The 15245-nt window shown below is 43.4% G+C and overlaps 1 protein-coding gene across 3 annotated transcripts in view; it reads right to left on the bottom strand.

Annotated features, from left to right (window-relative positions):
* METTL24 (methyltransferase like 24) overlaps positions 1–15245 on the bottom strand; it is a 102237-nt gene that overhangs the window by 37786 nt on the left and 49206 nt on the right. For all 3 annotated transcript variants that reach the window (XM_077902793.1, XM_077902794.1, XM_077902795.1), the window contains one exon: positions 12882–13110. In XM_077902793.1, coding sequence (XP_077758919.1) covers positions 12882–13110 — 229 coding nt within the window. The remainder of the gene's footprint in view (positions 1–12881; positions 13111–15245) is intronic.

Here is a 15245-nt window from a genome sequence, read left to right as displayed (position 1 = left end):
CCAACAATATACTCAATAGTCCTGTGGGACTTTAAGCACTTATGCCCAAGAGATGGACATGAGTCAGACGACTGAACTACAAGATGTTTACCAATGTCCTGAAGCTGGTGGACTATTTGAAATTCACGCCAATTGTATTTATGACCATCACTGCGGGAAGATCAATCCTAAGGACACTGCAGTGGTGTCTCGACATGAGATTCATACTGCTGTGTTCTAAACACTTCCATAATCCATTCCAGGATACTGATGCTCCTTAACATTTCCTGGAGTGAACGGTTGACCTATTGGAGATTCCACACTCTTATTAAGAAAACAGAACCATAAAATATACCTAATGCTCCACACCAGAATACTCCATTCCAGGTATTTGAATACTGCCTAAAACAATTCATATCAATCCAACTTAATACATATTTTAAAAATAGCTCCCACCTGGGGAGCAACTGGCCAGGCACTGTGCTAGGTTCTTTATAGACTTTTTGTCTTTGATCCCAACGGTCTTGCACAGAAGGTGTTATCATCTCCATTTTACAGAAAAATAAAATATGGCTCAGAAGGCTTTCAACTAACAGGAAAGAGAACGGATGCTAAGGTCTTTTTGGCTGAGAGTCAGTGATCCTTCCATTGGACAACCTGCCCCCAAAACATATTCTGAAAATATCACCAATACTGTTTTCCTGTGCCAAAACCATGATGGGAGCAACTGTGAGAAACCCTCAGGATTCATTTCAGACAGATAACTGGATCTCTGTAGTTTCTCATCATAATAATGCTATGGCAAACAGCAAAACCAATATAAATTTCCAAGGAAAGAGCTATGCTGAATAATTCCGTGGCCAGCCTCTTTCTTTCCTCAATTGCCAGCAAAATAAAAAAGGGATAGAATAATAACTATGTCTTTCATTGGTTTGGGGATCAGATAAACAGATTCCTTTTATAAAACTAGAAGCAAGAAGTAAAAAGTCTCCAAATACAATGCATATACATTTTGAATATCTGAAATTCCCTTTAAAAATCTCAAGAATTAAATTGCAATTTAAGATATCTATAAATAGCATGGAATTGAGCAAAATGCTACTGATTTAAGCCAAATGAGAAAATGAGCAAGAGCCCCTTTTGCTATCTTTGTAGAATGAAATTCTTTAGGGACTAGAGGCAATGTTCTAAGAATAGAAAGAACATTTTCTCCCTGAATGCCCCACCACTCACTAACTTCACTACACTTTCATCTTACATCTGCAGGCAGCTTTCTTTTCTCTCCCCCAAAGAAAAGGCAGGAACATATCTGGTGGAAATATCTCGACATCTTTGAATATTAGATGAGATACAGAATAAGAAAAAGAACACTACTGGAAAATACTTCCCGTACTTTCACCAGAGATCAATAGAGGTAACCAAGGAAAAGCTAGTAATCTATTAAATTCTCTTACTGCCCTGCAGTGCCATTCCTGCAGAACAGAGGGCAGCTGGGTATCAGGAAAGAAACAAAGGAAAGGGATCCAATCACCTAGGGTCTGAATGGTTCATTTACTCACCCATCAGTTATCAAGTCCCCACTATGGACTAGGCATCAGGAATACAAAAATAAATGGCATATTAAATTGGATTTCTCTATTAAACGCTCCCATAGCACATCACACTTCTTTGTAGCACTCATTACAGGATCACATGTCTGGTTTTTTAGCTGCATGTTAAATCTTAAGAGGCTTGTTTATGGTAATGTAAAATGGTACAGCCACTATGAAAAACTGTAAGGCAGTTTCTCAAAAAAAATTAAAAATAGATTCCCATAGGATGTAGCAATTTCATTTCTGGATATGTATCCAAAAGAACAGAAAGCAGGGTCTTAAAAAGATACTTATACACCCATACCCATAGCAGCATTACTCATAATAGGCAAGAGGCAGAAACAACCCAGTGGTCCAGTGACAGATAAACAAAATGTGGTATATACATGCAAAGAAATACTATTCAGCCTTAAAAAGCAAGGAAACCTGTCACATGGTAAAACATGAATGAACCTTGAGGACATTATGCTGAGTGGAACAAGCAAGGCACAAAAGACAAATGCTGTATCCTTTCATTTACATGGGGTACCTAGAATAATCAAAATCATTGAAACAGAAAATAGAATGATGGTTGCCAAGAGCTGCAGGAGGGGGGAATTAGTGTTTAATGGGAAGAGACTTTCAGTTTTGCAAAATGAAAATGTTCTAGAGATTAGATGCACAACAATGTGGATATAAGATGGTTCCCAACTTATAATGGTTCAACTTATGATTTTTCAGCTTTACCATGGTACAAAAGCAATATGTATTCAGTAGAAACCATACTTCATATTATAATTTTGATCTTTTCCCCGGGCTAGTGATCCTCTGTCCAGCTCCCAGTCAGCCACATGATCACAATGGACAACCGTCCATTCGCTTACAACCATTCTGCACCCATATAACTACTCTGTCTTTCATTTTCAGTACGGTAGTCAATAAATTACATGCCATACTCAACACTTTATAATAAAATAGGCTTTGTGCTACATGATTTTGCCCAACTGTAGGTTAATTAAGTGCTCCGAGCACATTGAAGGTAGGCTGGGCTAAGCTATGATGTCCAGTGGGTTAGGTGTGTTAAAGACCTGACCAGACTCTTCCCGAAGTGCCCATTGTTAGGCAGTGGGTTCACCACCTTAAGGAAGTATGATAGTCAAACTCAACCCATTCCAACAAAAGGTTCTGTAGAGGGCTTTGAGCCCTCAGACAACAAGTGTCTGTTAAGAGCTATTGACGGTGAGCTCCAAAGAAGTGAACAAGTTTCATATGGCTTACTCAGACCTATTGAGAGCTAACACGGATGGGCTGAAGAAGAGGGACTAACCAAGCAAGAGTAAGAAGAGCAAAGCAGCACAGTGAAGGGCACCAGATAGCCTGCTTTCACCAACTAACCACCAAATTACTATTTTTCTTTTGGTTTTTACTTTTGGCCACAAAGCTTTTGTTTCTGGTTCCCCTATAACAAATTTTCATGGGAAATGAGGGTCATGTTGGATGGAGGAAGAGCTGCAGTGTTTACAGGATAGTTGTAAGAAGCCAAGTTTATTTTAGAACTGGCTGATTGGTCAGTGTTGCATGGTTGTATATCCTGGGATTATAAAATCTCTGTAGCCATCTGTGTGAAGAACAATGGATCATTAAACTTGCATTTATCCACCAAAAAAAAAAAAAGTTAAGATGGTAAGTTTTATGTATATTTTACCACATTTTAAAAAAAAGTCCTAATTTAAAAAAAGACTTGGGGCACCTGGGTGGCTCAGTGAGTTAAACAGATGACTCTAGGTTTCAGCTCAGATCATGATCTCATGGTCATGGGATCCAGCCCCGCATAGTGTTCCACTCTGAGCACAGAGTCTGCTTGAGATTCTCTCCTCTCCCTTTCCTTTTCCCTTGCCCTCTGCCCTGCCCCCGACTGTTTGCATGCACACGCACTCCCTCTCTCAAATTAATAAATAAAATCTTAATAAGAAAGAGACTTTTCCCCCTGTAGCTTCATGATTTAAGCACAGGTCTTTGCATATGGAAGATACTTAACAAATATTTATCGAATGGATAGATGAATGGAAGAATGGATGGATGGATGGACTGGACAGACAGATGGGAATCCAAACAGAAGAGTAACACATAAACCAATAGTTACTATACCATTTGAACATAGAGAAATGGACCCTGTGAATATGAAGAAGGGAGAAGTTCTTGTTATGGTTGATTCTGATATATTTACCATATAGAACTACTTTGTCTTATCCACCAATATCACACAAAAAAATTTTAATAGAGATGTGGTTCTTTCTGGTTAAATAATTCTTATTTTTCCTGTTATTTCTCTTTACCACAGTATAATCTGTCTTCTGACCTAGATGAAATTAAAAGAGAAAAATCCATTTTTTTGTCACCTTTGCTCTTCCCAGCACCTCTTCTAATCCAAAAGAGTAATGTGAAATAAAGCTTGCAATCAACTCTGCAGAACACGAAAGCAGGTGATAAGTTGCTTGCCCATAAGTTATTAATCAGCGATCCTCCAGGGCGTAGTGTTATGAAGCTGTGTCGTGTAATAAACAGCAGGCAAAATGAATAATCTCCATTTTCTGACTCTGAAGTGCAGGCATGTGCTATAAAACTAAATTGACATCTGTTAGCAGGCTTGTCACATGGATGGTTTTTTCCTGCAGAATCTGGAATAAATTAAATCTTAAAATAAAACTTGGAACAGAGAGGCTGCTTTACATAATTCCTTCTAATGGCGTGCTGATTTTAAAGAGAAGTTCTTATAAGAAATGTTTCATTATCATTTTAATTGCAAAACTGTTGAATGCCACTCCATGCTAGGAACGTCAGGTTTTTATAAGGTCCTTGTGTTTTTTAACTAAAAAAGTGGCAAAGGAGACCTTCCTCACTAGCTGGAAAAGAAATCAGGTCTTACCTCCCAATGAAACTATGCCCACTTTTCCCCAAGCCCCAGGAGCCTGTTTCATGGGTGGTTGGGCAGGCCTGGCACCTCAGAGAATCGGCCTGGCTGAGCTCCTAAGGCAGAATGGCTGGCCGGGGTGTGACCTCACAGGACTGGCTCAGGAGTACACCCCTTCAGAGGATTCACTAATATGATAGCAAGTTCTGGAGCCTCTTACTGTCAAAAGGCATTAAGCATTTGTTAACACATATAGAGGAATTGCCAGAGTTGCATGACCCGGTGAAACCGGGCTGTGCAGCTCTGAACATGACATTCTTCTGCTGAACCACAGTCTCCATTAGGAGAGGAAGTCACACAGAGGGAGGCCTTCACAGGCTCCTGAAGCTCATGGCCCCGCTGCCCCAGAGGATTCATTTGGCTCTCCTCCCCAAAACTCTGTCATAATGGCAAAATCCTCAGACAAATATACCCACCCCAGTACACAGCAAGGAAAAAACAAAAAACAAAACAACAAATGCCAGCTCCCTGGAGGCTAATTTCCTAAGTGAAAACTCCCCCTTTTGTAATAATTCTTTGTGCCTTTGAAAACCCCAAAGAAGCAACAATCAATCAAAACGCTTTGCTTTATGTAACATCATAATTCTGGCCTCCTTAAGAATTCTTCATTCATTTCTTTCACCAACATGAGTGCACTTGCCTGCACGAACTTCCAAATAGTAGGGGTTCATATCCCACGCCTTACCACAGGAAAAACTGAGGCACAGAGGACACAGGACCTCGGTGAAGTGACAGAGACAGAGGCTGCAGTAGCATACGGGCTCTCAATCCCCTTCTTGTTTAAAGGGTTTTATGCACAGCAGGGGATGGGGGATTTGCAAACGGAAGGCTGAGTCACCAGGGTCCTCTGAACACTCAGGTTCCTCGCAGGGTGATCTTCCTATTACCTGGGTTAGAGTTTCAGTGGGTCAGTTAAAAATGCAGTTTCCTGGGCTTCAGGCCAGACCAGCTAAGTGAGAATCTCTATGGTTGCTTCTGGATTCGACGTTTTAATCAAGGTTTCTAGGTGATGGGATTCTTTGCTTCCGCTGTTATTTTTGGTTTGTTTGCTGGTGTTCCCAATTCTAACACTGAAATCTGAGAGCCATTCTGTAGTACAGGTGGGAGTGGGTCTCTGGATTCCAGAACACTGCCTGCACACAACCTCACCAGTCATGGCTTCTGCCCAAGGGAAACCGAGAGGAAACGGCATCAAAGAAAATACAAACCACCGCTAAATCCAGATGCACCTAGCTCATTCTTCAAACAGGCTCCATAATCTACATGCTGGCTAAATACTGAATGGTTTGAAAATCACTAAGACCCCAGAAATTTGCTTCACAGCAAATCTCACCATTACAGATAAATGAAAAGGATAAAAAGCCCAAACTCATTTCCTACATGTTGAGTACCGAAGTTCTAGATCCACATTCTCAAGATGGTTTGTCCTTTGGGTCCACTACGGATTGATGGAGACATAAAATTGTCTTTGTATTTCAAATTGCAATTCAGGAGCATAGCTGACTCATTACTCCTAAATTGCTACTGGCTTATTTCACAGAAACATAGGCTTGTCGTGATTAAATAGCATTTCTGCAAGACGAAGTTGCCTTCAAATACACAGAAAGATACATACTTCTCTTGGAAAAAGTAATATAAACAAGTTTAAATAGAAGATTGCACTGGGCCCTAAAAGAATCACCTGGATTTCCACTTTTGCCATAGCATATCTTGTTTCCATGGTGTTTTTCACCCAAATACTCTGAACATCAGTGGTTAAGGCCTTTGGATGCTCTAGTTGCTGCTTATTAATTCTGCAGTAGGCTGTGTGAAAAGATAAAGCATTCAAACTTCAATACCCTGCACATTTTACTTAGGAAGGTACTTGACCTAGAAAGTCAGGTCAAGTATCTTATATATTTCCTGAGCTCTTCCCTAGGTAGTTGGGCGGGGATTCCATACCACGGAGTCCCTGCTCTCAAGCCATATACTCCTTAGGAACATACATCTGAGATGCAGGGATCTGGCTGGAGGGTAAACCATTAGCCATCTAGGACTCAGGCATGTCTGGCCCTTGAACTGGTATGGGAGACCACTGGGAGACATTTTTACAAAGGAGCTTCCTTCCTGAGGGAAAAAAAAATTTGTTCCAAGAAACCAGCAAGTTCGAAACAGAAATCTGGTACGAGCTGGCACAGGAGTAGAAAAATGATCTGGAGCATAGCACATCATCTGTGCCTCATTCCACCCTTGGCAGGGACTCAGGCTGAGGGTGGAGGACATCAGAACACAAATGGTCCAGCGGCACCTGGGTGGCACAGTCAGTTGAGGTTCCGAGCGTCCAACTGTTGGCTTTGGGCTGGGGTCTGATCAGAGCATCCTGGGCTGGAGCCCTGTGCTGGGCTTGGGGCTCAACAGGGAGTCTCTCTCCCTCTTCCTCTGCCCCTCCCCCTCTGCACTTTCTCTTTCCCTCTCACCGAAATAAATTTAAAAAAATAAGATATAAAGCAAAATCAAATAAAATACAGAACACAAAGGGATCCAGTGCTGGGCCTCTGGGGGAACACAAATTACTAGTAAATACCCTCTGCTTCTGTGTTTCTCAGACTATGGTTCAGGCCTTGCTACTCAATGTATGGTTCCCCAACCAGCAGCCTCAGCAGAGCCAGGGAGCTTGCTGGGAATGCAGACTCTCGGGTGCCACCCCAGAACTTCAGAATCAACATCTGCGTTTCAGTTAGACTCCCCAGGTGATTCACATACACATTAAATATGAGCAAGAATGGCATGAAATATGATTTGTGTCACACAAGCATTTCAAAATCTTTTGTTAGGTATTTTTAATATGGGTTAGAAAACATAACTAAGCTGGTTTACTCATGAGTGCATGGGTATTATTTCTCCAGATAAGTCTAAGAAATGTGAATCGGTTTAGAGTTGACTTAAAGGGAAGATGTGCCCTCCCCATGTCAAACACAAACTGAGAAAACTGGAAAAGAGGGAGAACACAAAGGACATAAACTAAAACTAGGTGAAGAAGGAGGAGGAGGAGGAGAAAGGGAAGAAGGAGAAGGAGGAGGAGAAAAAAGGGAAGAAGGAGGAGGAGGAGGAGGAAAAGGGGAAGAGGAGGAGGAGGAGAGAAGAAAGGAAGAAAAAATACAAAGGATTCTAGAATGACATTTCACATATTTATCAAAAAACAAAACCAAACAAAAACCTAGTAGGGCAGAACTAATAGCAAACAAAACAGAATTTAAGGCAAAGAAAATTCCGGGGAATGAAAAGCGACATAATGTACAGGCGCGGCCAAATTTTCTCCCTGAATCTACCATTTTCCGTTTCCAGCGGCAAAGCGAGCGGATCCTTCCCGGGAGCGCTTCGCTCCAGGCCCGGGGATGGGGCGCAGCGCGAGCAGCCACAGGAAAGGGAAACGCCGCGGTTCGCTTCAAAGCCCCATCAGTCTCCATGGGGGGGCCCCCCCACTGTGTCCCCCTAGAGGACGTGCCCCCAGAGCTCAGCAGGTGCCACCCCGGCCACCCTGTCTGGGACCTGCAGCCCGTGCCCCCAGAGCTCAGCAGGTGCCACCCCACCACCCTGTTGGCGACCTGCAGCCCGCCCCCCCCGGAGCTCAGCAGGTGCCACCCCGGCCACCCTGTCTGGGACTGCAGCCCATGCCCCCAGAGCTCAGCAGGTGCCACCCCACCACCCCGTCGGCGACCTGCAGCCCGCTCCCCCCCCCCGGAGCTCAGCAGGTGCCACCCCGGCCACCCTGTCTGGGACTGCAGCCCATGCCCCCAGAGCTCAGCAGGTGCCACCCCACCACCCCGTCGGCGACCTGCAGCCCACGCCCCCGGAGCTCAGCTGGTGCCACCCCGGCCACCCTGTCTGGGACCTGGAGCCCGTGTTCCCAGAGCTCAGCAGGTGCCACCCCAGCCACCCTGTCTGGGACCTGCAGCCCGTGCCCCCAGAGCTCAGCAGGTGCCACCCCACCACCCCGTCGGCGACCTGCAGCCAGCTCTCCGCGCCCCCCCCCCCGGAGCTCAGCAGGTGCCACCCCGGCCACCCTGTCTGGGACCTGGAGCCCGTGTTCCCAGAGCTCAGCAGGTGCCACCCCACCACCCCGTCGGCGACCTGCAGCCTGCGCCCCCGGAGCTCAGCTGGTGCCACCCCGGCCACCCTGTCTGGGACCTGGAGCCCGTGTTCCCAGAGCTCAGCAGGTGCCACCCCAGTCACCCTGTCTGGGACCTGTAGCCTGTGCCCCCAGATCTCAGCAGGTGCCACCCCGCCACCCCGCCAGCGACCTGCAGCCCACGCCCGTGGAGCTCAGCAGGTGCCACCCTGGCCACCCTGTCAACGATCTGCAGCCCACGCCCCCCGGAGCTCAGCAGGTGCCACCCCGCCAGTGACCTGCAGCCCGCGGCCCCCGGAGCCCCCATGCCCCACTTCTGCTCTGTATTCATCCTCCGCGGCTGATTTAATTTCTCTCCAGCACCGTGTTTGCTTCCCCCACCGTGGCCAGCAAAGCTGCTCGGCGCCCCAAGGCAGCAAACAAGAACAGTCCTCCACGACCCTGTCCGAAGAACCAACTGCCCTTCAGTTTCTCACAAGGCTGTCATTAAAGACTCTTGGGTGGAATCAGGTGCGGTTATCAATTTCCAGGGAAATCAGACATAGTTTCCCTGAAAACAAAGAAAGAAGGAAAGGAAAAAGAAAATGCTTTCTATAAAAATTTTTGTAAAGACTTCTTGAAATTGTTAATGAAAGCTCTTGGAATTCAAGGTCATCATTTTTATTTATTTTTTTTTTTATAAATTTTTTTTTAATTTTTATTTATTTATGATAGTCACAGAGGGAGAGAGAGAGGCAGAGACATAGGCAGAGGGAGAAGCAGGCTCCATGCACCGGGAGCCCGATGTGGGATTCGATCCTGGGTCTCCAGAATCGCGCCCTGGGCCAAAGGCAGGCGCCAAACCGCTGCGCCACCCAGGGATCCCAAGGTCATCATTTTTAAATCACACTGTGTCCTCTGATGGAATTCTCAGAAACAAGCCATGTAGGTAGTAGCATGGTCCCTGTCACGCTGCTGATCACCCCCAGCCCCAGAGCAGCTAAGTGACTTGCCCGGTGCCAAAAACGAACAAGAGAATGGGTGATTCGAACCTAAATCACTGACCTCCCCGCGGTAAGCTCTAAGGCAGCCCTGTTACTCTTATCATCAACAGCACGGTTAAGGCTCAAAGTAGTTATAACGTCTCATGAATCAGCTCGGATCATTTAGTATACTCTAGGTAATAAAGATTTTAGGGGGGAAAAAAGCACATGTATGATTAATATGAGCAGAAATTTCAGACTTGATATTTCTAGTCCCATCCTGGAAATTTTCTTTTTTTTTTTTTTTTTTTAAGATTTATTTATTCTTGAGAGTCACAGACAGAGAGAGAGGCAGAGACACAGACAGAGGGAGAAGCAGGCTCCCTGCAGGGAGCCCCATGTGGGACTCGATCCTAGGACCCCAGCATCACGCCCTGAGTCAAAGGCAGACACTCAACCGCTGAGCCACCCAGGCGTCCCATCCCCATTCTGGAAAAATCCTTATGCATGGTTCCAGCAATAAGCACATCAGCAATGAGAAGACAGCTTATCATTACTACCGATCCAGGTGATATTACTCCCTGACAGGCCGGCTTCTGGTTCTTGGGCTTTGGCTTTTGCAGCTGCTCTCACCTGATGCTCTAGAAACATTTTCGACTTACAGCTTGAAATTAAAATTATCAAAGAGTTTTAAAAGCAGTTCAAAAGCCACATGCAGGGCAGCCCTGGTGGCTCAGCGGTTTAGCGCCGCCTGCAGCCCAGGGTGTGATCCTGGAGACCCTGGATCGAGTCCCACGTCAGGCTCCCTGCATGGAGCCTGCTTCTCCCTCTGCCTGTGTCTCTGCCTCTGTCTCTCTCTCTCCTCTCTGTGCATTCTCATGAATAAATAAATAAAATCTTAAAAAAAAAAAAAAAAGCCACATGCATCCTTCTCTCACCATCTCAGAGTACTGCTTTTCGTTGTGGCCTGAGGGGCCGGAATCTAGGTATGGATAAAGAGAAGCAGGAAAAAACCCACAGCTTAATGGGGAAAACATCACCCAACTACTGGAAACAGTTTAATGTCATGAGGTGAAAACAAAACAGTGAAAAGCTCTCTGGTTTCTAAAGTCGCCAGCAGAAGAAATGAGTGAAGAAGGCAAGGCTCAAGCACAGACATATTTTACTGTGTGTGTGTGTGTGTGTGTGTGTGTTTTCTATTTGCTTTCCCTGCCAGAGCCACATCATATTTACCAGTATCTGTACACATGCAGAAAAATGAAAACAGACCTTGCTTGCTGCAGGCCAGAAATGAAGTTTCCTTTTATCTGGCACCACATAGCTTTTAGAGGCATGTTCCTAATGGAAGCAATCATTCACCGATGGGTTTCATTTTTTTTGTTTTGTCTGAAAGCATTCACCAAAAAAAACAAAAAAAACAACAACAAAAAAAAAACTCCAAAACAAAACAAAAACTATGAAAGATTATTAGTATCTTTTAAACAATAAGGAATTTTTCAAGCAGCAAATATATACCCAAATCATTTTCATGTGTTTTTTTTTTTGTAGTAAAATACCCATAACATAATATTTACCATCTTAACCATTTTTAGGTGTCATTATTAATGTTTTTAATAAAAATAAATAGATTTAGGAATATAAAAAATCCTTTATAACATTTATCCTTTTTAGATACTACTGTAAGTATTTCTGCTGTCTCAGAAGCCGTGTAAAAGATTTCAGGCTTCATCTTCAGCATAAAGGTTGGCCCACTGCAGCTCCTATGGAGTTAAACACAATTCAGATGCATACCTGGTCATTAAAAATACATTTTCCATAGGAAATGTGGCTTGGATAAATTATATCCACAGGCCATTTTTTTCAAAGCCTTATTTCGTCCTCATGTTTACCAAATATTTTGCTAAAATATTAGCGAAAAAAAAAACAGTATCTACTCATGTCTATTCTTTGGAGTGTGAGGGTAGAGAGGGCCAGGGTGTACAGAGTAGTAGGGTGGAGCAAGAGAGTCCCAAATGGATGCAAAGAATCCATAGTTATCTCTCTGAATAACCAAGACTTGACATATTATGGAATGAAGCCTCTCATTTTCAGCTGTAAAACAAAACAAAACAAAGCAAACAAAAACAGCTCTCTGAAGGTCACAAGTGGCAAAAATAAAGTACTGAAGAATGCTCCCACTTCAGTTTCTGTTGGGTGATTTTACCCCAAAAATCCTATACATATGTTTCACTTAGGCTCCTGATTATTAAATGCTCGTGACTGTCAATGGCAGCACAAAATACAAATCAGCGGTTAATCACATGTTAAAAGAGCAGAAAATTCTTCGAAATGGTTCTTGAAGAAGCTCCTGTTGCCCGATTAAAGGGAGGGTTTTTAAAAAAATAAAGAAAGAAGAAGAAGGAGTAGGATGAAAAGGAGAAGAAAGAACAAAGCAGAGGAAAAGCCCTTTTATTAAAGGCCAGTCAGCCAACTCCAGTTTAAAATCGAATTCCATGTACACTGTTTTTCAGAAATACCCGTTCTGGCATGTTCTAAACCACATGCCATCTCTGGCTGAGAACGCTAAGGCAAAACAGGCCAAGCCCAAGACGGGTTGGCAAACAAACACAAGCCAAGTACACTCGGGAGAATTATCCAGTATTTGCCTACAGCATGTAATTGGCTCGGGTCTACACTAAAAATTGCTTTCAAGGAACACGGTTCAAAGATTGAGTTTCTTTTTGCTCTCCATTCACGATAAAATACTTGTAGGGATCTGACATCTTTTGACATGATTATATCAGTTGCAACACACATACTGTCCAGTCAGTGGTACAGATTCAAGTAATCAAAGGTACAGACTTTCTGGTCTTTGAGATGCCTGGAGACTCAAAACAGTCGTTACAACAGTGAGAAACACGATACACGAGCAATCTCTTATCAAACAGAAACCTGGCTCTGATGGCTTTGTATTGGAGACTGACATAAGTAGTTTGCTCCGTTGGAACATTTTCAATCAATTGCCAAATGAAAATGGGAGTCTTGAGTCTAGGCCAGAAGTGGGTTTCTTAGCTCCTTGCCCAGTCTTGGCCAAAACCCTACTCAACAGCAACTACAATCTACAAATCAACTTAAAGATCTCGATCCCTGCCAAAACTTTATGTCTACAGAGCTGACTCTATAAATAAGGATGGGTGATCATCAGCCAGGTTGAAACCGGATCCTCCACTATCCAATTCTTGGTTTGCATTTTATAAGGTTTATGAGTTTGTTCACTTTATTTCATTATGAAATCAAATGAAGAATCTCACCTTGTGATGCCCAAATTCATTCAGGATGGTTCCCAGCTTTCTGGTGTTGCTATGCGGTTTTTGGGCAGCAACAGCTGGATGAGGGTCCCGCCAGTCGATGGACAAGCGGTGATACCACAGGCGCTGACTCTCCAGAATATGAGCCGACTTAACACTAGGATCAAAACGATGTACTTCACATCCACTGTTGGCCATGCTAACCTCAAATTGGGTATCCTCACTCCCTAGCCTATAAAGAAAGAGGATGGAAATCAGTAACAACAAAAATATAATGAGGCAAAAGTGTTGGATTGACAAAATGACGATTCTAAGGCCAATTTTCTTATTCTTATCGAGCTTTCTCCGGTTTTAACACATGACTAACTGTGCACATTCAATAAACCTTCTTCTTTCACAAAAACCATTATAGCTAAAAGCTTCTGGATGAAAAGCAAGCAGAGAAATTATCTGCTAAATGCAGACCAGAGAATCACATGTTCCAACATGTAGAGGCATACCAAATTAATTTTTTAAAAAGATGTAAATCAGAGCAGCAACGAAACAAGACTATCCAGTAATCTTAAGAGGTTTTCTCAGAATACGTCAAAAAATAGAAGTGCCAGGATCAGTTCCCTTAGGGAGAGGTACAGTCTACTAATGTGGTAATTTGTCTCCATTCTAATGGCCACGATGCATGCAGCCGGACCTAAAGACAATAGGTATTTTCTTAGAAATGGAAGTTATTTTAAAATCGTACAGTTAAAGATAAAGCAACTGTGTGTGGTTCTACTCAAGAAGTAGAAGAAATACGTCACCTAAATTCACGTCAACAGGAGGAAAAAATTATGAATTATTTGTACTTAAGCATCCAGTATGTAGCATATGATGTGGAATGTTCATATACTTACACATTTTTAATTTACTCAGTCATATTACTCAGACGTATTTGATGGAGTTATATTCATCACTTTAAGAATCGATTTGAATGAAAAACATGAAATTAAATGAAAGAGGATTATTTTTTAAATGGTGATTATGGCTTCTTTGCCCAAAATACAATAATTAGATGTGATTTAAGATACCAAGACCTCACAGAGTATCTATAATCCATTGACCAAACCTGAACCTAGTGCAGAAATGTTTCATTCTCTTAGACTTTACTATCTCAGATATTTCATAATTTGGAAATATGCAAGCTCATTGGCTAACAATTATTTACCCGCCTTTAGTTGACTAAAATAAGTCTTCAGTACAGAGATCCTCCACCTTGACATTTTTTTAAAATATTTTATTTGTTATTTATTCATGAGAGACACAAAAAGAGAGAGAGGCAGAGACACAGGCAGAGGGAGAAGCAGGCTCCCTGCAGGGAGCCTGACGTGGGACTCGATCCCAGGTCTCCAGGATCATGCTCTGGGCCGAAGGCTGCACTAAACCGCTAAGCCACCGGGACTGCCCCACCTTGACATTCCTATTATACTCTTAATTTGCCTTATTTTTCTCCTTTGCTTCTACTCCATTGCCTGTTCCCTTTCTGGATCTGTGGCATGTCAACCCTCTGCTGTCCCTCAGCTATAATCCTCTCCACACTTTTGGCTAGAAGATTTAGCACTCCTCTCACAAACAGTACCATTCCTTTGACCCAAGCGATCCTATTCCTATTTTTCATCTCTTACTGAATCCACACAGCCCAGACCATTGTAATGTCTCCTAGTTTTCCACCCAATTTTTCCATTATCTAATCCAGTGTGGCAGGTTGACTTGCTGGCTCCAATTCTTCACCCCTTCACCCCTACTACTGCCATGCTATGCTCATCATGGGCAGAGTGTCTTTTCCTGCCCCTTGATTTTTTTTTTTTTTTTTTTTTTTTTGGGCTTGACTATGTGATTTGCTTTTTGGAAGGAAGTGACAGTATGCCAGTCCTGAGCCTACGCTTTAAGTACTTCTGTTCACTCTCTTGTATCATCCTCATGAGGAAAACATACCCTGGATAGTTAGCTGGTCTCAGGACAATATGAGTCATGAGAGGCCAAGGTACACCAGCCAAACCACCAGCTTTCTATGAAAAACAATTGTCCTTGGCCACGTCACCTTGAAGTTAAGTCTCCCAGGTGAGGCCAGCCCCAATCAACTGAAGCCCAGCTGATTGGGAGACATATAAGCAGGAATAAATAATGGTTTTAAGCCACTGAATTTTAGAGTGACTGGTTACACAGCAACAGCTAACCTATAAGCCTACCATGAATTATAAATCCAAGAGTTGACAGGACGCCTGGGTGGCTCAGTGTTTCAGCCTCTGCCTTTGGCTCAAGTCTTGATCCCAGGATCCTGGGGTCAAATCCCATATCAGGCTCCCTGCAGGGAGCCTATTTCTCCCTCTGCCT

Source organism: Canis aureus, chromosome 7, assembly GCF_053574225.1.
Source record: "Canis aureus isolate CA01 chromosome 7, VMU_Caureus_v.1.0, whole genome shotgun sequence".
Taxonomy (NCBI): Eukaryota; Metazoa; Chordata; class Mammalia; order Carnivora; family Canidae; genus Canis; species Canis aureus.
The sequence above is the reverse complement of the archived record's forward strand: the minus strand, read 5'-3'. Positions and strand labels throughout refer to the sequence as shown.